A 24,316-nucleotide genomic window follows, 5' to 3' on the forward strand; every position below is an offset into this window, starting at 1 on the left:
AGGTCAAAAAGGTCCATATTTTTAGATACCTATATTAAAACAGAGCATAAGAATAGTATTCACTTGACCAGAGAAGTCAATGGCAGTTCATAGCAGAAGAGGTTTATGCACCCCAACCCCTATTTTATACCTGCATTTTTCACATCCAAATGCCATTTTTGACAGCATGTAGTACTCACAGTGCAAACGCAAGCCCTTTCCCTGGATGAAACTTTTGAAAAACATTGTCTACTAAATAGTTTGATGCAATTCAGAATAGTTGTCATCCAAGCCGTTTTTGAGATACTCGGCTTGCCTTGAACCCACGTGTCTACTGCTATGGGAGGCTAGCTCTTCTTCCTAGCCAACTATTGGTATTTCACTATCAACATACTGCAGAGCAACTATGGAAGGTGTACATGACTGACATCAATTTCAAGAACAACACAAGCCCAAAACACCTAGTTCACAAATATATCCATATCTATAAATAGTAAACAATAATAGCTGAAAAAGTCACACCATAGCCTTAAGTTAAGAAATTTGCCAGGGGCCAAATTACGAAACTGGACCCTGCCACCTATAGCACGCGTCAGTTGGTCGTACTTTATTGGACAGGTTGATCGTTCCAAAACGGAACGAATTTAATCTCCGGCACGGACGGTGTAATTCGGCTTAATTCCTATTGTTTCAAGTCGCTTAATTAATGTTCTAATTGACTGCACTGCACACACACATTTATTATTCTCCGTTTGATCTTATTTCTTATTCAAGTTAAGAAAATCTATTTTTGTAAGTTGCTTAATTCGGAATGGACAGTTAAAGTCGGCTTCATCTTTTAAGTCGCATAATTCATTTTCGAATTTACTGCACACACTTTATTGTCATCCCTTTGTACCTATTTCTTACTCAAGTTAAAGCAAAATGTTGAATAACACGTTTTTTTTACAGAAATGCTTACCTGAGTTGTCTTTGTCTGTCATATATCATGGCTTGCTACAATTACAATATTAATCTCACTTTTGCATATATACTATCGTATACACTTTTGGTACTTTGTTACATTTCACTTTAACTTTGTGTATGTATTTCAATTCGCTGTTTATCATATATATATGTCAAATCAAGTAAAGAATAAATAATTCATATAAATTAAAATTATTTTGCTTTTTATTATTATTCAAACATTTATGACTATTCCCCGTTCACATATTTCGAAGAAGACTTTCTTAACACCCTTACAATCAAATGTCATATCATCATAACCAGTATGTATATGCCAAATATTTGGAAACCTTTTAAACAAAAATTAAATTAAATGTTATTTATTTGTCAAAAACTATATTATTAAAGGTTATAGTAAATATATCATATAATGTCGGCAAATACTTTTGATACTTCAATACATTTCCCTTTCACTCTGTGTATGTATTACTATGATTTGTCATATACTGTCGAATCAAGTACAACTGAGTGAAATCATTGCATAAATTGAGTTATAAATAGGAAAAAAGTAAATAATTTGTATCAAAATCTCATAAATCATATTTTAATTTGCTTTATATTATTATTCAAACAAAAACAGATAATAATTTGTGTGTGGAAACTGATATATACAGAGAGAAAATGTAAATACATGTGTATTTCAGTGTTTCTAGTAACCCAAATATGATATATAGCATTGACATCACAGACACGGCCAGACAGGATCCTGCAACACCAATGTAAACATGTTTCAGATAAAAAAACATATATTGCAGAGCAACATAAACAGAATATAATGTCCCACAAATTTACTGGACAAAATTACATAAAGAAATTTAATTTAGCATTATTAATGTTAATATTTGGTTTTGGAAAAGTTTTTATCAAATAATCGGAAAGAGTAAACTTGGAGAAAATTTGGGATATAGATTTTACATACCCCGCACCCACTCTGCAGGGTATCTCATTGGGTGGGATATATGTTATTTTTCACACTGCTGGTAGTTATCAGCTTTTAAATTTATACAGATACAAATTATAATAATTGTGTGATAATGTTGAAAAGTTTATTTGTTAATCATAATAACTAGAGAAGCACAGGGGCTTGTATCATTGCTTACAATTTACGTACAAATTAGGTCTACTATTTAATCCTACAAGGGAGGATACTTCTGTCTTTTCTTGCACAACCTATTTAAGAATGAACATTTGATATTTCAAGCAACACTTAGCATATATTAATGTATTTGGCACCTTTGTTGAGCTCAGGCATTCAACTTTATACGATTACAAAAAGCTTGACTTGCCAGACCATTTTCCCATGTTATTGCTTATGCCTAACGACAAGCTGATATTCAGTAGTATTCCATTCAGTGCATTGCACTTGCATATTAAGTGGGAATAATCATGGCCATGCTTAGCCACTGCCTCCCACTAGGTTTAATTTATGAAACGTTTTTTAAAGTAGGGATGGTAAAATACCTTACAAGTGTTTGGCATTTGCACAGATTTGTTAGAAATTACTCATCAGTGTCCAATTAAAAGTTTGTTGAAATATGAAACTGAATTAATTTGAGGCAGATCACATTACATAGGTCCCTTGATAGCTCGTGTATAATAGAAGTGAGGACACGAGTTACTGATAGACCTTTGCAAATCTAATAGAGGGACGGAAATCAACAGCGGGAGGTAGGACTGCCCAGGTTTTAGTAAACATCTATAGGGTACCCATCAATCCTGATTGGACACCTGGATACCCTATCAAAGGGAAGTGTGTTAAATGAGTACAAACCTGAACTGCTTTGTTATTTGTTGACATGGCATGAACAGCATGCAGATCACCAGATGTGGAATTTTGATTGGTCAGAGTGAAAATAAAAGAACCGCTTTCTGTGTATTTAGTCATATCGAAATATTTCGTAAATAAAATGAACAAATGGTGATAAAACTGTCATCTAGTAAATTGTTGTGGTCTAGTCATCATAAATATCGTCAAACTCCCTTTCCTTGGCTGACATTCATGTCGGTGCTGATGTAGAAACCAAGCTTGGGCTCTGTAAGTAAGACTTTAATTATACAGTTTGTGAAATCTGTTAAAAGTTGCAACTGAACATGTATTGATTGTGCAGCAAGATCAAATAATGACCCTCTGTTATTGCCACTGAGCAAGTTTCACACTTGTGCCTCAATCTGAGGGTTGTCACATGTGAAAAGAAGCTAAGGAATTAAGGTCAAACATTTACTGGAAGAGGCAAAACTCTGCTTGGCACTGAATAAGTTGTAGCTGTTGTAGGGTTTAATGCCATTCTTCAGCACAAAATAGGCTATACATGGTGGCCAGTATTAATGGTGGAGGAAGAACCCGGGAATACCCCGGAAAGAACCACCGACCCACAAGAAGCTACTGGCAAGCTTTCTCACATACCCACATTGGCCGAATCCAAGACTTGAACCCTCGCAGACAAAGGTGAGATGGCAGTGATCCGTAACGGATAGCACTTTAGACCACTCAGCCACACGGGGGCCCCACTGAATAAGTAAATGTATTAATGAACATAAGACTTATGAAATTGAACAGAAGCTGAGTTGCCTTTACAAAGCCAAAGGTTTATTATGCACTGGGAGAAAGCTAGTATATAGTAAAAGTGTACCCGGTGGCTTATTATCAATAGGTGGGTACTCGAGTACCCGTGTCTCCATCGGCAGTCTAGAGCAAGGAGAAAGTAGGGGAGGGTGGCATTGTTGAATACTGTTATTGTGTTGAAATTAACTGTAAATATCATTGATCTTGCAGTTCCAACATGCTAGGTCAGTGTCACTCATAATGGTCCCTGCTTTCATTGCTAAGAACAGGCTCCTATTCATGGGAAATCAGACTTTTGTGGTAAAACCCCATATTCTCTGGACACTTTCTTAATTTTGTTGAGGTAGATTTTGTCTCTTCTTGCTCCAGAAAGAGTAAAACGATGACATTAGCACAGATTCTTCATCTTGGATAAAATGGTTTATCTACTGTGCATATGGGGAATTAACGATCAGATGAAATTAATAATAATTTTGGTTTATGAATTTATGGCAGTCACAACAACAGTTGCATTTAAGCAAGCCTGTTCTGTAGCTGACATTATGAGCCATTGGACAAAGGTGTCATTAGGTGCCAGCGTCCATGGATTTACCCCAGCAGTTTTGCCACTAGCAACCACCTACATTCAATAAATCAGTACATATTTTTGAAGACAAAACATCGTATGTAAAATTAGTGAATAAGTTCCCTTTCTCTTGCATCTGCCTCAGAGATCTTCATCATCACCAGATTGGCTAGGCTGGTGGAGTCCATGGCCATGGCACAACACATTACATTCCCAGGTCATACTGTAGCTTCCCTGGAAGGTATTTTCTTGACAAGCTTGATTTGCATGATGCAAAAAATTTCCATTCATATGCTGCTCTCTGGTATATGGAGTCTAAATTTGAGCTGGACTAGAAGCTGCTTCCCATTACCTTGGAGGACTGGAGATGAACTGTGATATAGGTCGAAGTAAAGGCTTTGAAGCTGGCGTTGGATTGGAACTTGTTCTTTTAAGTTTTAGAACATTCCAAAAGCTATAATGTAGCTAGGATGAGGGACTTGAGTCCCAGAACAGGAAGGCAATGCAGTTGTAGCAGTTACATATAAAATTTAAATTAGTTTACCAACCCCACCCACCTTTCAGAAATTCAAAATATAACAAACTACATTTTCATTGGGATGTGAAGTGGATTCTGTTGTTATCGCAGATCATTGTTGGGATTTTTAATTCTTGTTTTGTAGCAACCAGAAAATCTATAACAATCACTACTTAATAAAAGTAAATTCTTACAAGAATAAATTGAAGTTTTAGATATTTATTGATGATACTATAATTGACCGTGATGTCATTATTTTAAATTTTCAGGGTATGCAAATGAAGTGGGTGAATCCTTTCGATCCCAGGTGCACGTTAATGTGGTGAGATTTTCTTATGTTGTGGCCAGTGGGTATGTAGTAGCAGATGCAGTATCTAAAGGGTTGGAAGCCTCAGTGGTAAATAATGACTTTATTTTGCTAAGTTGAGCTTTCTAGGACATTTCTGTGTGTGAGGTCTCTTTATCAGACATTATTTAAAGGAACTTTATGTGTTGGTATGATAAGGAAATATAACTTGAATACCTTATTTATTGTATATCTTGGGATAGATAAAATAAATTTTTGTTTCCTGTTCCATAACTTATGGTTAAATTCATCAAAAAACCAAATCAACAATTCTAAGTATGTTTGTTAAGGTGTTTGTTAAAGATTTTTTTTTACATGCCTTGCAGAGTCTGCCTAAAAACAATAGGTCAGTGGTAAAAGTAAGCACCCATCTAGTTCCTGAGAAATTCATTGAATGGGACCTAAATATTATAAAGGGTGGACTAGTAGAATTGAATACTGGATAGCACTGTGTTGGTTTCATTGTGTGGAAACTTTTTAAGCAATAATTTTGAAGAGACTGGAAGAAATTAAAATAATGCTGTACATTTCTCACATTTTTTAAAATTTTATTAATGGAATTAAACTAGCTAATACTTGTGTGTGATTTCTTTTGCCTTTTATATGCTTAAAAACATAATCTCTCTCTCTTTGTTTCAATAAAATTAATTTAATTAAATTTTGTTTGTTTTATGAAGCACCTAAATAATCTCAGTATTCTTTGCTAGAAATGTATCTTTCATCTCTTGCAATATATGCATGTGAATCCATTGTAGTGGGCGAGTGTTTGAATATGCATGTGAATCCATATGTAGTGGGCGAGTGTTTGAATATGCATGTGAATCCATATGTAGTGGGCGAGTGCTTGAATATCCATGTGAATGCATTGTAGTGGGTGAGTGTTTGAATATGCATGAGTACAGTTTGGAGCATTCTGCACTTTGTACTATAGTTGAGCCTACCAGTAAATTACACACATTGTAGAGGACATCTACCCTTACATGATTATATTGCTGCGACTTTCTGATTGGGCCAGTAAATCATAATTCATGGAATAAGAGCCATAACATAGTTCCACGAAGTTCACTTTGTCCATGCAGCATGAAAGGATCAAGATCCACCGTGGGAATGTGTAATTTCTGTACAAAAAAAAAACAAAAGACCAACAAACAAAAAAAACAAACCAGAAAATGTGATGCATGTGGTGTACTTCACAATGGAAAGTGATGTTATCTTATGGTTTCTGCCAGAAGACGCCTTATTTAATTTTAGTGATGCTTATTAGTTGGTAAAAGTTTTACCGACCTACCTAACATTTATAATACATTTGTTAGATTAGGTTCCCCTGAAACTTCAGTCAGAGTACTTCTTACTGCCATTTGTCTTATAAATTTATGTTAGGTAAGTATTCGGGGTCGTAAATTTATGTATTTGTTACCCTTGAAATTGGTAAATAGGTCTTGGAAAAGTTTTGGAAAAGCCATGTAATTATATTTTTAAAGGTTGCAGGAACGATGTGAATGGCTAGTCTTATTTTAATTTTTTTTTTTTTTTTTTTTTTTTTATTAACCCCGTAATAGGTTGACCAATGGGTCGGGGAACCATCCCAGGGTCACCTTACAATCAAACATTTCTGGTTATCAGATAATCTAGGGATAATAAATATAATCTACAGAGAAAGTAAAAAAGAAAACACACACACACACACACACACGCATATACACATGCATATGGCACACAATCTAGGTGACATGGCCTTTGTGATATTACAATATTTTGTTCCTGTTTACCATCAAGACAGAGACAAGTTAAATGTTCATTGTTGAGGTCCATTTTTGAAGAAATTGGTCCTCTTTTTTATTTACCTTAGCATTGTATTTTTCAATGTTCTTATGCATTGCAACTATTTGCTTGAAGGCAAAAATAGAAGGATTTTTCATATTGAATCTGCAAGTATAAATATAATATTTTGCCAAAATAAGCAGAAAATTACCCAAACTGTCCAGTTGTTCACTTCCTAAAAATGTTTCTTTTTTGGACAGATGTACAATATTTGGGCAAAAAGGTGCAAAATCTTCAATAAAACGGTACCAAAACTGTGAAGTAATACTGCAGTCATAAAAGAGATGCTGAATACTTTCAGTTTCACTCTTACAGAAAGTACATTTGTTGTCATCAAATATGTTAATTCTTTTAAGAAAATCATTAGTAGCGATTATTCTATGGATTAATTTAAAGTTAAAAGAGATCAACTTGGTATCCTTGGTACAGCGTTTTGCCCGGCTGTATATATCAGACCACTCCTCACTACTTATATTTTTATTAAATACTTGCATCCAAGCTTCTTGCTTCGCAGTGTGTTGCCTTTTAGTTTCCTGTAAAAGATCTTTGTAAACATACTTGAGTGAATCTTGTTTTCGCAAGTTCGTTATTTTATCCTCCTGCTTATCAAAATTATTATGTACTAGATGGCTTTTTATGGCATCTTTCCATGCTTTAGGAATTCTGGATATTAAGGAGAAGTATTTCAAGAAATCATCGCTTCCAGTTTTTTGTTTTATTATCTCAAAAGGTATTAAATTACCGTGGTCATCTACTAGATCGTTCAGAATTTCAAAACCAGCTTCTGTCCAGGATTTGTATTGATAAATCATTTTAGGGGGGACAAAATTTAAAATACTCATGGATAGATACTCGTTAGGACTTTGCGGTTCTTCTTTCCATTTAGATACTGCCAAAATTACATCTCTCCAAAAACTGTTTTTAATGAACTTACTAAATTCTTCTAATTTCCTTCTCCCTAAATTCCAAATATCCTTTTTATTTCTGAGTATAGTTGTATTGACTAAGTTCTGCCACGTTCCATCTTCCTTTTCCAGCAATCTTTTAACCCATCTTATCTTAATATACCTAATGAATGAAAATATGTGTATCATATTTAGTCCTCCCTCGTTTTCTGGGGAAACTAGTATATCACGTTTTATTCTCTCTACTTTTCCACCCCATACAAATTTAAATAACATGCGATTTTGTTCTGCTTCAACTTTTGCTGATGGGTTAGGAAGTGCTGAAAAAAGATGTATGAATATGGGCAGAACAAGAGTCTTTACAACAATTACTTTACCAACTATTGACAGATGTCTTTGACTCCAGCTTGCCAGTATTCGTTTTGCCTTTGTTAGTTTCTTCATATAATTAATTTCCACCATCTGTTGTAAATCTGGAGAAAATTCTATGCCAAGGAGTGTAAAGTTTGAAGAGGACCAAATTAGGCCCATTTCGGGACATATTCTTTCATTAGAAAATTTCCTGTTTCCAATCCAAATAGCTTTTGTTTTTGTTATGTTACATTTAAGTCCCGATAATAGAGAGAAACCTTGCAAGATATTCATAGTTGCTTCAAGAGAAAAACTAGATCCATCAAGAAGAATAAAAGCGTCATCGGCATACTGACCCAATTTATATTCACTGGCGTCAAAGATTACTCCCCGTACATCCACGTTTTGCTTTAAAGTTATAGCTAAAATCTCAACCCCAATGATAAACAAATAAGGTGCAAGGGGATCTCCTTGACGACATCCTCTTTCAAGTCTAAAAAAAGATGACATATGTCCATTATTTATAACACAACTATTAGAGTCATTACAAAACAGTTTAAACCACTTACAAACGGAATCACCAAAATTAAAAGATTGTAGAGCTTCTTCCACAAAGATCCAGTTAATTGAGTCAAAGGCATTTTCGAAATCCATTAACAATAATAAACCATATCTGTTTTCATTCTCAAGTTGGTCCATGATATCATATAATAGTCTGGTGTTTTCTCCAATGAATCTACCCTTCATATATCCTGTCTGAGTATCGCTGATTATTGATGGAAGAACCTTTTTAATCCTAGCTGCAATTGCTCCCGAAGCAATCTTATAATCAGTATTTAAAAGTGATTTAGGTCTCCAGTTTTTAAAATATCTTCTGTCTTTTTCCTCCTTTGGTAGACATGTGATGACTCCTTGAGTCTGAAAATCTGAAAGTTTTCCTACAGTATATCCGTAATTTATTGATCTACATATAAATCCCCCCAGAGACTTCCAAAAGAATTTATAGAACTCTACAGTGAATCCATCCGAGCCAGGACTTTTTCCATTTTCCATCCGTTTTAGAGACATACCGAATTCATTAATTGTAAGCAGACCCTCGCATGATTCTCTTTCCTCTCGACTAAGTTTAATATTGTGATAAAAAAATCTATTTCGAGTTTCTTGAGTAGCCTCATCATCAAGCTGAGCTATTCTGCTTTTGAACAATTCCATATAAAACTGTTTTTGTGCTTCTAAAATATCTATTTGGTCAGATATATTTGTCCCATCATGTAAAATAATTTCCTTTATTGTCTTATTAACATAGTTTCTTTTTTCAAGATTTAAAAAGTACTTTGTGCTTTTTTCCCCAAATTCATACCATCTAGCTTTAGATCTTAATATAACACCTTCTATGTATTTTTTCCTAGATTCCTCTAATTCTGCTTTTTTTCTCTCTAAATTTTCCAGAATTTCCTCATTTATGTTATTCGACAGTCCCCCCTGAATTTCTATTATTTCCTGCTCAATTTTCTTTAATTTTTCCCGTTTCTCTTTTGATTTCCTAATAGAATAACATATAGTTTCAGATCTTATTTTCATTTTCAAAATTTCAAAGAACATTTGGTCGTTACAGGAAAGAGAAACATGGAGAGAGTCATCTTTATTTCCCCCTACATAATATTCATTTACAGTGTCAGTTATACACTTTTTGACCAAATCAGTATACTCAGTGTTCCTCAACAGTTGGTTATTAAATTTCCAATATCCTTTTCCCCTTGGAAACGTTGAAAACGCCACACTCAAAACAATAGCTGAATGATCAGTCTTGTACCCTGGTAAGATACATGCATCAGCTGTATTCGTATGAATGTCATCCGATACAAGAAAGTAATCTAGTCTACTTTGTTTCAAGGGAGATTTTTGCCTCCAGGTATACATCTTTAAGTCTTGGTTGGAATTTCGCCAGGGATCAATTAATTCCAATTCGTTTTTCAGGTCTTGAATCGCTGCCCTAGACTGTTGGTGTTTGTCATGTAAAATATTATAAGTATCCAAATCTAAGTCTTGAACAGTATTCCAGTCTCCGCACATTATAATTGATGAGTTCTCAAAAAATAAAGTCTCCTCCTTTAACTTTCTAAAGAAGCTAGGATTATCATCATTATAACCATACAAATTCACGAGGGTTATTCTGTTGCCATTAATTGTAATATCTAAAATAATAAATCTCCCTTGACTGTCACATCTTTCTCTATGGATTATAAATTCAAAAGTATTTCTAAAAAATATTGCAACCCCAGCACTCTTACTAGAGCAGTGGCTAAATATACATTTGTATCCCCATTCAGCTGCCCAATATATTTCATCGTTCTTTGTACTATGAGTTTCTTGCAAGCATATTATAGATACATTCTTTTGTTTTACCCAGTGGAAAATATCCCTTCGTTTTAAGACTGAACCTTGCAGGCCTCTAACATTAATAGATATAATTTTTATGTTATTATCCATGAAAACAGCAGAAATTTTACACATACATATTCTTGTACAGGAATGTATGAAGTAATTATCACCTTGAGTTTATCATATGCATGGCTTTCACACTCACACTCACACAGAATACAAACATCCATAATAAAATCATCCATGGTGTTACAGTAAATGCTGTAGCTTTGGCTGCGTTTAACATTGATACAGTATACTATGGACAACAAGTGAAACAACTCCATTTGCGATAACTCTTATGCACCTCTGACAGACCTTTCCGGAGCTAAGACAGTTTTGTAAACCAAACAGCACAGATTAAAAAGAATATAAATTACAACTTAATGAATGAAAAAAGGGGTAAAAGGGAAGAAAAAGAAAGGGTGAAAGAGCGCATACATGGGAGTGGTGGGTGATTGAATGTATGAGCAAAAAAAGTGAGACTGAGAGATTTATCGTGGAGGAGTAATGTTGAGAAAAGTGAGTAAACAACTGAGTAAATGTGTATATGAGAGTATAAGAGTGAAAGATGATTTATAAACTAGTGAGGGAATTTATTAGGGAGAGATATAACAGTGGACCAGCGAATAAACAAACCTATTAATTAAGGATAAAATTGGTGAGGGAAAGAAATGTCTTATAAACAAAATATTAAAACAAATTAGAGTAGAAAAAGGAGTATAAAGACGAAAGTTCACATACCTATTCGGCCAATTTCATAAGTTCATAGAATTGCATATTACACTTATAATCTAATTTTCTCATCAATTTCATCATAGATGTCAAATTTTATCCTTTTTCCTGATTTGGTTTTACCATACACAGATCCATTAAAATACCATGCACTGTCAATTTCGTGATGCCTAGATAATTTATTGATAAGTTCAGTATTCAGCCTGGTTACATCCTCTACCAGTCTAATTCCTTTGTACTGCAGAAAATCCTTCCTCTTCTTGATAATTGGAAGTTTACAATCCAGACTCCAAAATTTGACAATCACTGGCCTTGGTTGTCCCTGTCGACCTGGAATCCTATGCACAGCCACTATGTCCCTGTTATCTAAATTATTAGATTATTTTAATGGGTTTTCACCAAAGGACTTCAAATGATGTCTTGCTACCGAATGAAAATCATGCCAGTCATAAAACCAATGTGGCTAGTTTTAAAATCTTGTTATTGCTCAGAAATGTCAAACGTGGTAGTATGAAATGAAGTGGAAACGTCTTATTGTCATGAATCATGAGTGAATGTACACAATGTTTCCGTAGTTATCCAGCTGAGCTGTTTTAGGGGGACTTCTTTGGCCTCTTGTTTTATGCAACTTGCTAATTTGGGACTTGGGACTGGCATCCATTTTTAGTCTGAAAATTCGATCCATTTGTGGAAATTCTAGCTGATTCAGAAGCAACATAACCTTATCTTGATGGTTTCAAACGTCAGAAAAGGATAACAAAAATAAAAGAACATCAAAGACAATTTTAGTAAGTTCTGGATCATAATTATTATTTCCTATATGTTTATTGTGGAATGAACTGTAAGTTTCTGAGCCACATAGTTTACATAATGCCCTTTTGATAGTATTTGCTGTGTGATTTAGGGTCTGACCCAATGCATGCAGAAAAAAAACTTTAAGCTCCTGTTGATGTCCCTGACTTGCCTTTCATGTTCAGCATCCCCACCCATTCAGTATTTACATTTCATCAGTCTGTATATATGACTGAAGCTTCTCCCAGACATTGCCTATTTTCTCTTAAATTACATAGCTTTTCATGTTAACACTGGTTGAACTTAACATATTCCTATGTTCAGACTGGTTCATACTTGCTTTCCCTCTTTGGTAGTTTGTTAAGAAAACTTAAAACCATTCGTTATCTCATCATCATCATCAGTCCTGTAGTCTGAAAGACGATTGGGGCACCCCACAAGACCTAACAACCAGCTTCCTCCATTCCTCTTGATTTTCCATCTTAGTGAGTCGCTCAGTGTCAAACCTGTCCTCTCTCGAATGTTTTCTTGCCACCTCTTTCTTTGCCTGCCTCTCTTTCTTCTTCCTTGTACAGTGCCTTGTAGGATTGGCTTGGCAAGTCCTAATTATCGTGAGACATGCCCATACCACTGCAGTTTCCATTTTTTCACTATGATCAGGAGGTAACTAGCAAATTCCAGGAGCCTCAGTCCTCTCTCATTTGTCTGTGCATTGCAGCAGCGCCCAGTTCATGTAAGCGTCCTCGTCTATCTTGGCATTCCAATCACCTTGCACTACCAGAATGTCTTTATGGTGTTTTATCTACAATTTCTTGTAGCTGGTCATAGAAGTCTTCCACATTCGTGTCATCATAGTCTGATGTTGGGTGTATGCCTGTATTGTGGTGATGTTGAATGGAAAAGCTCAATTTTTTTATCATTATAGAAAAAAATAGTAAATCACATGGAAATGATGTTTCAATAATGTTAATGTAATATTGATATATTTTTTTAGAGTTATTTTGATGCAGATATTAAAGTATGCAGTTTCCTGTTTGTGGCTTTTGGAGAGTTTGGTTATCAGGACCCCAGTAAACTGATTTCTTTGAATAGTGTATGGCATGTTTCTATACGTGGTGTATTGCTTTACAGCTACAGTTACTGTGGCTGAATGGATTTAGTGTGTGACTTAGACAATTCAGACAAACACATGTGAGCATGTGGTAGTTCGCACATACTGGTGGGAAATTTTCTTTCTTTTGCTTGCATGATGTTATAATTTCAGGTATATCTGCCTCATTTTTTTCCCAGACCATTTTTCTATGAGAGAGAGAGAGGAACTTTACAAAAAACTGTTAATGGTCTAGAAATTACTCATTTCTTCTCTTTTTTCTCTGATGGTAAATTGTGTGTGTGATTTGGATTTTTAACATAGTTTTAACAATTTTCCAGTCATATCACTATGATGATGCAGTGTGGCAGTTTATAGTGATGTCTAGGTCTGGGGCATCATGCCGTAGACATGTAGCTGCATGTCCCACCCATTCACATTATTCTGACACCAGGCCGACCAGTCCTAACACTAACATCTTAATGCTGAGTACCAAGTGAGGCAGCTGCGTGTACCATTTTTATAAGTCTTTGGTATGACTTAGCCAAGTTCGAACCCAGCGACCTTCCACATCCGAGGTGGACGCTCTAACTAATTTTGTTACAGTGTAGTTCTGCAGAATGGGAGTGGAACAGCTGTAGGTCTCATTATTAGCAATGACAGGTCAAATTACATCTATGTAAGACCATTGTCTGTTTTAACAACTATTCTAATTAATGCAAGGAATGGAAGACACCATATAATATTTAAAAACTTGATACTGGTTGTATTGATTTGTTCACAAGTTTTTCTTTCTGTCTCAAATATTTCTTTTATGCACGTAGCCTACAGTCATACAGTATGATTCTCCTATCCCTGAGTACATTGTATTACACATAGCCTAGTCATACAGTATGATTCTCCTATCCCCAAGTACATTGTATTACACATAGCCTACAGTCATACAGTATGATTCTTCTATGGCCAAGTACATTGTATTACACATAGCCTAGTCATACAGTATGATTCTCCTATCCCCAAGTACATTGTATTACACATAGCCTAGTCATACAGTATGATTCTCCTATCCCCAAGTACATTGTATTACACATAGCCTAGTCATACAGTATGATTCTCCTATCCCCGAGTACATTGTATTACACATAGCCTAGTCATACAGTATGATTCTGCTATCCCCAAGTACATTGTATTACACATAGCCTACAGTCATACAGTATGATTCTCCTATCCCCGAGTACATTGTATTACACATAGCCTACAGTCATACAGTATGATTCTCCTATCCCCGAGTACATTGTATTACACATAGCCTACAGTCATACAGTATGATTCTCCTATCCCCAAGTACATTGAATTACACATAGCCTAGTCATACAGTATGATTCTTCTATCCCCGAGTACATTGTATTACACATAGCCTATAGTCATACAGTATGATTCTCCAACCCCCGAGTACATTGTATTACAACTCTGTGGTCTGAAACTAAGTAAGATAAAAGAGCGAAAACTAACAAGTTTTGTAATATTCAAGAAATAAGTTAGTTTCCTAGAATACAAAAGTGAAAATTTAAAAAGAACGTACAATATTCTGAATTAAATCCCAAATAGTTCTAAAAGTTTTATCACAAGTCCAAATATGTAAAGTTCCAATTTAATTTCAGTGGTGTTCCAGTTAGAATCCAGTATTGAATGTGTTGATGTGCCTGTAGTATTGAATGTGCCAATGACCTCAGGTGTGGCGACGTGATAAGTCTTTTGAAGTAGCACAGTAATATAATCCAAAATGCCCTTGTCTGAATTCACTATAATTACAAGTTAATGTTTTTGTCCAAGAATATTATTGAATACTTTATAATTCCAGTGAATCATAATTTGAATAAATAAATCAACCCAAATTAAGAACTGAAAACAACAAAAAGACTGATTCTGCTTCAGATGTTAAGGCAAGAATTAGTAATTTTTCAAGTAAATAGCATTGATATAAAAAGTTATGGCACAATAATAGAGCCAGGATAAATGTAGGTAAGATTCCTTTATACAGCATTCATTGTTGTCAGCAAGTTGAGGAATTTCCAGGTGGAAAACTGATGTCAGGGTCTCTGCTAGGCTTCACATTTGTCGCCAGATGTGAAAGAATTTTGAAATTGCTGCTAATTTTATCTGATCGGTGAAAGTTGCTGGCAACAGATTTTTATAACATAAATTTTAATTTTAATAAGCAACTCTGTCCACTTAATGCCTGTTTTTGATGTCTGCAGCAGTCAGTGGATCATGTCGGTAGATGAATAAGAAATTCTTTGAACATGACTGCAACTAACTGCAAGCTGTCAGTCGGTTTTGGGAAGCAATTAAATGCTATTAGTAGGAAATAAGGAATTACTGGGGAAGATACTCTATTGTTAATTTATATTTATTGCAAAATGTGAGTGTGAGACACACTTGGGACTGCTTAGCGTTTTAGGGATTATTTACTTAGGTAACATGTTTTTGTGGTCTGAACTTAACTGAGTAACACAGGATGCTGCTACAAGGATGCAAGTTGTTGACCTAAAGGACCCAAGTCGCTTATATCAATGAAAAATAAAAAATTTACTTTATAAAACAAGTCTGTATCAAGCACAAGGAATATGGCTAATCTAGCTCAGAAAACAAAGCTTTATATTCAGCTGCATCTGAGGCAATTACCAGGTTACTTGTTGCCCCTATTTCTATTGATCACTTGAGTGTTGTTTAGAATTTTGAGTTCAGGAAGGCATTTAAGAAATGGTCTGGGGGAAAAATGAGGCAGATATTGATGAAGTGTCAGTGTCATTGTTCATAAAGACTAAGCAGTATTTTGTATTATCAGTTATAAGGAAACACTTTTATTCATTCTTGCCATTCATATGCTATACATTGAACTTCACCTATATATAATGGTTTGTTATATTTATTAATAATTATTCTTGTGCTTTGAAATGTAATAAAAACACGTAAAGAATTGTTTTGTTGTCATGTTTATATAGATTAAAAAGATATTTCTGTCTCTCTCTCTCCCTGTCCTCTGTAGAGATTGCTTACAAGGGAGATTGCTTACAAGGGAGATTGCTTACAAGGGTCATAAACAGTAAATCATGCATATATTCAGACCATCATTGTTGTTAACAGATGTAAATCCATGAGAAATTGTGGTTAGCAAAGCTATTGTCCACAAGATGCCACAACAACTCCATCAGGATATGCAGAGAAATGGTGTAGGTTATTTTTCTTCTTGATGCTCTTCACCCTCACCATGAAGCTTGGGGTTCTAAAAATTGCTTGAGCTGTACTTTATCATTAAGAAAACAAAGGCCTTCTTCATGACAGATCCTTTTTTTGTTTGGCCATTGTCATTCAAGGAAACCATAAATTCCACAAAGATAGATGTACTTGGAAAATAGTGAAAAACCAGAGTATATAAGAACGACACTTTTTTTTGTAATGGACTTATTTGCTGATAATTGCAACAGGCATTGCATAACATGATTTCTAACAACTACCAACTTCTGCATTATATCGTAAAATTTGTCTTTTACAGAAACCAAGTCCTAATGAGGATGTACGAAAGACCAATATCAGAAGGACAGTATTAGATACTTTAATCTGGCAGGGACTTGCCTCAGTTGCCATACCAGGATTCACGATCAACAGGATCTGTGCTTTCTCTCTCTTCATTTTGCGTCGAGTTTCCAGCATCCCAGAGCCAGCAAAGAAATGGACAACCACTGCTGTTGGCTTGGGATGTATTCCTTTCATCATAAAGCCAATTGACAGATCTGTGGACTATTTTATGGAACAGACTTTTCGAAAATGGTATCACCAAGATGCAGTCATGCAAAATGTAGTACATGACACTAGTGATGATTAGTTTTATAAATATTTTGTATCAGTTACTATTACAGTAGTCTTTCTTTCTTATACTAGGATACCTATTACTGCCTTTTCATAGATAGAACTTCACTTCTATCATTTTGCAATAATCAGAATATTAGATCATCTAATTTGTCCTTGTCATTATCAGATTAGTCAGAAAATTGAGATCTGTCTGTTTGATAAAGATTTTTTTTTTGTGCAAAGTATTATTGCCAGAATCAAATCATGGAAACAGTAGTACATTTGACTGCCAAAGTTATGACATAATTATGTAAAACTGTTTTGGAAATGGATATTAAAAACATATCTAACCCATATGTGAAACATGTACTGGTTTCCATGTACATGTATGTTAAATAAACATAAAAATAACGTAAAATATAGAGTTCCTCAGGAAAATATATAATTTGTTGTTATGCAGTTGATAGCTGGTAAATATGTATTACTAGTACATGTTTTTCTCAAGTCACAAAAGGATATATTTTACTTGTTTTTGGAATTTACAGATATTTCACATGACTGTGCATGTCACGTTTCTGACGTATATAGGTGAAATGTGGCAGCTTTAACCATATAGAGATGTTTATAGATATTTTATATCTGCTTTTACCTCTGATGGTCATGAATTAGAAGAGCTTATGGGATGATCCATGGTCCATTTTCTGTCCATGTGGGATGGTCCATGGTCCGTTGTCTGTCCATGTGGGATGGTCCATTGTCTGTCCATGTGGGATGGTCCATTTTCTGTCCATGTGGGATGGTCCATTGTCTGTCCATGTGGGATGGTCCATTTTCTGTCCATGTGGGATGGTCCATTGTCTGTCCATGTGGGATGGTCCATTTTCTGTCCATGTGGGATGGTCCATGGTCCGTTGTCTGTCCATGTGTCATCCATCCATATGTTATTGCTTCTCCTCCTAAACTACTTGGAGGATTGCCAGAATGTTCCACACATTGATCACATGATCTAGTTGACCCAAAATGAAAATAGTGTGGCTCAGACATCCAGTATGACCACCTCAGCAGCCATCTTGAAAATCTTGTTATCTGTATCGGCCTGATTGGATGGTCATATCAACATGGCATTGTCACTAAGACATCTTAGGAGGTTTAGTAAGTCAGATTGATATGGAGTTTGTTTTCACTGATTTCTTGTCATGTCTAGTTGACCCTTGGTGAAAATAGTTCTGATCTCATGACAAAATGTGGCCAGCATGCTGCCCATCTAAATATCTTGCTACAGCTGCTCTTCCTATATGGATAGTCAACATGGGATTTTCACTAAAAGACTTTTTATGATATCTACATTATTGTTAATGAAAATGGTGCTAATCTAACGTCTAATATGGCCACTACAACAGCCATCTTGAAAATTTGGTATCTGTACACCTGGAACAAAAAAGTCCTATTGACCTGGGTTTTCTTTCTAGAAGGCTTATGATGTATAGTTGAAAATCTTGTTATCGATACTAAACCTGATTAAACAAGTCATGTTTATATGGGGTTTTAACCAGAAGATTTCTTATGGTATCCTTCCAGAATGGAAAGTCCTATCAGCATGTGGTTTTGACCAGAAGGCTGATAATGTCTTGTTGGTCCTGAATTAAAATTGTACTGATCTATGGCCGCTGTGAAGTCGATCTTGAAAATTGTTATCTTTAATGTTAAATGGAATCTCTACCTTTCATACAAAGACAGCTGTATCAACATGCTGTGGACTTCTTAGTGATACCTAGTTTTTCATAATGAAAAGAGGCCCTGAAAAACTGAGTGGTCTGAAATGCTGGCCTTTACCAATAACTGGCATTTCAACTGTATTTGTGTGGGTTTGAGTTTCTGGCTTGGCCAATTTGGGTATGGGAGAAAGCTTGCCAGTTTCTTCCGATGGGTCAGTGATTTTTTCCAGGTTTTTCCTCCACCAGATATAGCCTCTGAAGCAGACCTTAATGAAAATGGTACTGATGATAATTGAATATGTCTGCCATGATGGCTGTCGTGAAAATCTTTGTTGCTGATCCCCCAGAATGGATGGTCTTATTGACAAGGTGTTTTCACCAACAGACTTATATTGATGTCTGCTGTTTTATACTTGAAAATGGTGATAGTTTGACATCAGCATGTCCACCACAGCAGCTAATTTGAAAAATCTTGATATCATTGAAGAATGTCATAGTTGGTTTCAGTACTCTGCAGTTAAAAGGACAAAATGGTCTTATCTTGAATTCCTGGAAAATCTTTCTGGCCAGCAAAGAGTTCAGCCCCTTTGATGGACTCTTGTTTGTTATAAAAGTAAGATTTGCTTAAATTATCTTGCATACACACTACCTCAATCTTGTGATTTTTGTTCCATAATGAGACTGGCTTATCAGAGAAAAACTAAATCAATTGGACTGCTGTGAAACCATTATGAGATATTCCAGTGAAATTCACTGGGAACCTAGGGAAGGCATTTTCATTGTGGAGTAATCACCCAAAGATGCAATTTAGAATTTTTTGAATAACCCTGGCATGTAATTTTTTTTAAATGCGTTCTCTTGGTACCATGTACATTTAAACAGCACAGCTTTATTTTAAGAAGTATCCATTTTTATTATTTTGCAATAATTACATTTTCCTCTTTACTGAAACTGCTAGGTATATAGTTACTTTCATTGATGAATAATTATTCATCAAGTTTATTAACTGAGTGGACGTACTGCTGGATATATAGTGACTCTCAGTGCTGAATGGTTATTGAGTGGTCATATGGCTGGATTTGTAGTGATGAGAAGTTCACTTCAGAGATGAATAATATTAAATTTAAATTTGTGACCCGTAACAATGAAAGAAAGTAAATTCACTGTTTTTTATGCAGAATTGAAGAAAGTGATACCACACAAGTTCAATTATAGAAGTGTAGTTCATCATACTAGAGATGGTATTTTGTATTATGTTAATTGTTTGTTGTGTTATGTTATACAGTAGTAATGTAGTTTTGATAGATAGTACATAATTTGTAGAATTTTGTCATAATACAGTATTAACTTACTAGTCATATGTGTTTGTTATTAACATTTTATTCAGGTTGTGAATTATAACTTGCTCAAACAATGCATCAGATCTCCTATGCAAAATTAACTGTGATTTAACTTTGATGCTTTATTACCTAGTGATGTTGTACTGCTAAGCAACCTTGTGGTATGGTCTTTCATCCATTGTGCATTGCAGCTTAACAGAAAAAAAAAAAAAAGTTGCAAATAATAATGCAAAAGGCCCTTCAAATTTGTTCAGTAGATGCCAGCCTTGTTCAGTATTGCCACTATTACAAAAACATAACAACCTTTTAACAAAAAGTTCTTAAAAACCGCTCTTCAGAATATGACCAAATTTGTCAAAAATGCGTCCTGGCATAAAAGTCTTGAAAATGACTTCAAATGATGCTGAGCTAACATCAAATATAGCCACCATTATTAAAAATAATAAAATCTTTAATGACTTCTAATATAATCGGACTAAATTCAGCAGATACATTCAGGTAAATGAGAGCTTTGATATTTGTTGAAAAGAGCCTGATTTGACATAAAATATGGCCGTCATTACTTAAAATAGGAAATAATATTTGACAGAAAAACATTCCAGCACAGAGTACTTTCAACTTTATACAACTGTGCCCATCCACAAATACCCACTTAATTTTTGTCATGTATCTGTAGGATGATATAATGGTGTACAGGTTGGATGATATAATGGTGTACAGGTTGGATGATATAATAGTGTACAGGTTGGATGATAAAATGGTGTACAGGTTGGATGAGGTTGGATGATACAATGGTGTACAGGTTAAATCCAACTGCAAACTATATAGATACAGGTATGCCATTGCATTATACATTGGCAGATCTGGGTTTGTGTCTTTTTGTAAGGACCAGTTCAGATGAACAACAAAACAGACCTTGATCTGCGAGTGCGTTATGTGATCGGTGTCTAAATGTTTCAGTTTGACCCAGCATACAAATGAGTATATACAGCAATTTTTTGCTTGGAAAATTAATGTTTGACTGGTTGCAGACTTCCATAAATGAAAAGTAGGTTACTATACTCTGTATTTGAAAAACATTACAATTATAATTCGACATACAGAATCTCTCATTTCCATGGTGGAACTTGAATATGTAAATTTATTAATAATGTAAGTTTTAGATGGGGAAGAGTAAATTAATTAATTTATTTATTTTAGTAAGTTGTATGCACAAGTAAATGTTGCTTAATCAGCTAGAGGATTCTACATGATATAAAATACAGTTGCTAGAATATCAACATTTGGATCATTAAAGGTTGGGACATATCTATGTTATCAAGTAAAATATTTCAGAAGAAATTTGTTAGCACTTGCAAATTTATGATGCATATAATCATAGAAATTTAAAGTGTTTTAGAATCAGATCTCTTGCATAGATTTGGATTCACCTTTTGGACATTATGTATCCCAGTTTCTTGGTTTTAATGATTTATATTTTATTCATGTACATGTATCGACTGGCATCACTGTATATTAATGGGAAAATGTGCCTTATTGACTGGAATACATTTCTTTTGTAAGAAAATATTTCAGTTAGGAATTTTTGGTCAAGCTTTCTCATTGGTTTATAACCTTGTGTGTTTTTTTTAAAACATGAATGTCGACACAAAATAATGTGATTGTTTTTGTTTTAGATGGTGCTTGTTTGTGTGTTTGATATAGTGACTTTCTGCATGATGGGGGGGGGGGAACTGTGGTAGTGCAGTTGGTTGAGTATTGCATTCATAATCCAAGGGTTGCTGATTCAGGACTTGTCTGGCCAGCCGGGGTCAGGTGTAAATCATGTAACAGATGTTAGTTACTGTTGGAGGATGCAGTTTTGCTGTGATAAAAATAGAACCAACACGAACAATGCAACAGAAATATGGCAAAATAATTTAAAATTTCTTTGCCCCTAAATAGCACTTGTTCTCTTTCTCTCTGTTCCGGCCAGTAGCTGTTGTGTGTCCTTGTGCAGGGCACATTACTTCAATTGCTAAAAAACTTATTTGTGCAGCTGTGTCATTAAACACCAACACTTGCATTACTTATCAAGCAGGCAAGGTGTAACAGTTTCTACCAAATACAAGATTTTCAGTGTTACTCCAATTGTTGCATTGTAGTCCTAAATTTAAATATGCACAAGTTCTAACAATTTCACTCAGCACAGTAGACAAAAGCTATTATTGTACTGCACCCACGCCACACCACCCCTGTCTGTTGGCATCCACACCTTTAAAAGAATATACATATGTGAAGCCTCATTGCACCTCAACAAGTCTTTGCTTCTATGCCCAAAGCAACAGTTTTGGTGGGTTTCATAGCACCTATGTTCCTGGTAAGCGGACAGCATTACATGTACCTTCTTTTTTGCATTCAGCCTGTGGTTGCTTGTTTTTTTGCAGCCTATGTACATAATATTACACCTGCAGTCATTAAACTTCTTGATGGGATCAATTAGTGCTAAAAAAAATAACAAAAGTAGGTCACTGCTACACATGCCACACTTTACTGTATTTTGTTATATTCTGTCTTTGTAGTTTATTTTTCATGCTAGAATCACAGGATTATTATATGGATCTTTATTAGTATTCCACCTGTACAACAAAAGGTGACTGACCTACATTTCACTAGCTTAGGTTGAGCTGGTGTGTGTCATGATTGCATAGTTGTCACATGCTATGTAAGAACTATCCTATCTAAAATTATGGAATTTGGTGGAAAGAAGAATTGTAATGAAAATTCACCCTCCCTAAAAAAAAAAGTCTCTGACTTAAAGTTCATTTAAAAGTAGGTTATTGTGGCCCATTCATAGCCACCAACCCTCACGATTTTGGCATGAATTTCACAACTTTCTACAGCAATTCACGGATTCACACCGCATGTAAAAAATTATGAATTCCCCAATTCTCAGATATTTTACTTTTTCCTGTTAAGTGCTAGTTGTGATATCAGCCCTTGCCAAAACAGTCTGGTACTGCTAGTTGCTTTATTAGTAGAACTATAGTCAATTGGTACAGTTGACCAGGTAGCAAGCATTTTAACATATTTTAATCTATATTTATAAGAGTAGTTTTAAAAATGTTTTTGAAAGAAACTGGGGCCTAACTGGAATTTTTCTCAGCACATGCGTCACCAACACTAATTTGAATTACCGTTCAGTATTGCATCTTGAAAACGTCTACCCCACCAAGGAAAATAAATGTATTGTACAAAAAATGAAGTTTTATTTGGAATATATCAAACATTTGCCGTGCATTCAGCCATCAAATACCAATATGCATCATGCTTTTTGCACATAGTGTGCCACAAATTTCAGCATTGGGCATGGTGGCAGAGACGATGTGAGGAAGCACATTAGTAGCGAAAAGCACATAGAGGTTCGGAAACTACATGAAGACAGATTTTTATAGTGTTGGAATGTTTTTGATTGAAAGATTAGCATATATATGATAATTTGCTTGAGTTCACCGTTTGATGTTTTATCTTCTGGATTAATACCATTTCGTAATTGAGCTACAATACACTTAAAATGTTTTCACCTCGAAGGAGAAAGATTTTTATTCCACAAAATGTGAAGTATAGAATGGACTACACCAAAATTTGGCCTAGCGTTCAGCCATCAAACATCAATGTACATTATGTTTTTCGCACAGTAGTCTGACAGAAATTTTACAATTGGGAATGTGCACAAGTTTTTATGTTAAGCTCATTATCACTATTTTTTTTTGAATGCTACATGTATACTATCCTACCAAGAATTTTGAAATCTGGTGAGGGTATGCAACTTGACAGGTACTATGTGCTTTTTTACAAAATGACACCTCTGTCCTATATTTAATGCAGCCACATTTGCCAGCATTACATAGGCCAAGATCACTTTAGTGTGAATTTTGACTTGTACATGATGGCAGCTGGAAACAACTATCAGAGAGGCTAGCCATGTAATTGTTTACTACATTCTGGATTATATATGCTTTAAAGTTTACAAAGAAAATAAAATTGGAAAATGATCCACAAACTTCTATGTTTCAGTTGTTTAATTATTCACAAATTATACAATTTCACATTTTTAATATATACACTGTACCAAGTATATATTACATCCCCTGATATGTTGTAAGGAAAGTACATGTAATAAAAATGATTTAATATAACAATGAGTGTCAGCATGGATCATGGCAAATTAACAATGTGATAATAAATACATTAACAAATTTAGACAGAATTACAAGATTTAAATACCAACCATTTTATCTTTCGAGAAAGACATCTTTTCGATATAGATGTTAACTTTT

General features: G+C 34.8%; 1 protein-coding gene across 1 annotated transcript in view; it reads left to right on the forward strand.

Annotated features, from left to right (window-relative positions):
- Positions 1–24,039, forward strand: part of LOC149779786 (mitochondrial fission process protein 1-like) — a 24,505-nt gene extending 466 nt beyond the window's left edge. Inside the window, exons 2-3 of the mRNA XM_089940651.1 lie at positions 4,899–5,026; positions 16,647–24,039. Of these exons, the coding sequence (XP_089796777.1) occupies positions 4,899–5,026; positions 16,647–16,976 (458 nt within the window). The 3' untranslated portion in view covers positions 16,977–24,039. The remainder of the gene's footprint in view (positions 1–4,898; positions 5,027–16,646) is intronic.
- Positions 24,040–24,316: the final 277 nt, after the last annotated feature.

The sequence above is a fragment of the Sinohyriopsis cumingii genome, chromosome 17, assembly GCF_028554795.1.
Source record: "Sinohyriopsis cumingii isolate HCF-2022 chromosome 17, ASM2855479v2, whole genome shotgun sequence".
NCBI classification, from domain to species: domain Eukaryota; kingdom Metazoa; phylum Mollusca; class Bivalvia; order Unionida; family Unionidae; genus Sinohyriopsis; species Sinohyriopsis cumingii.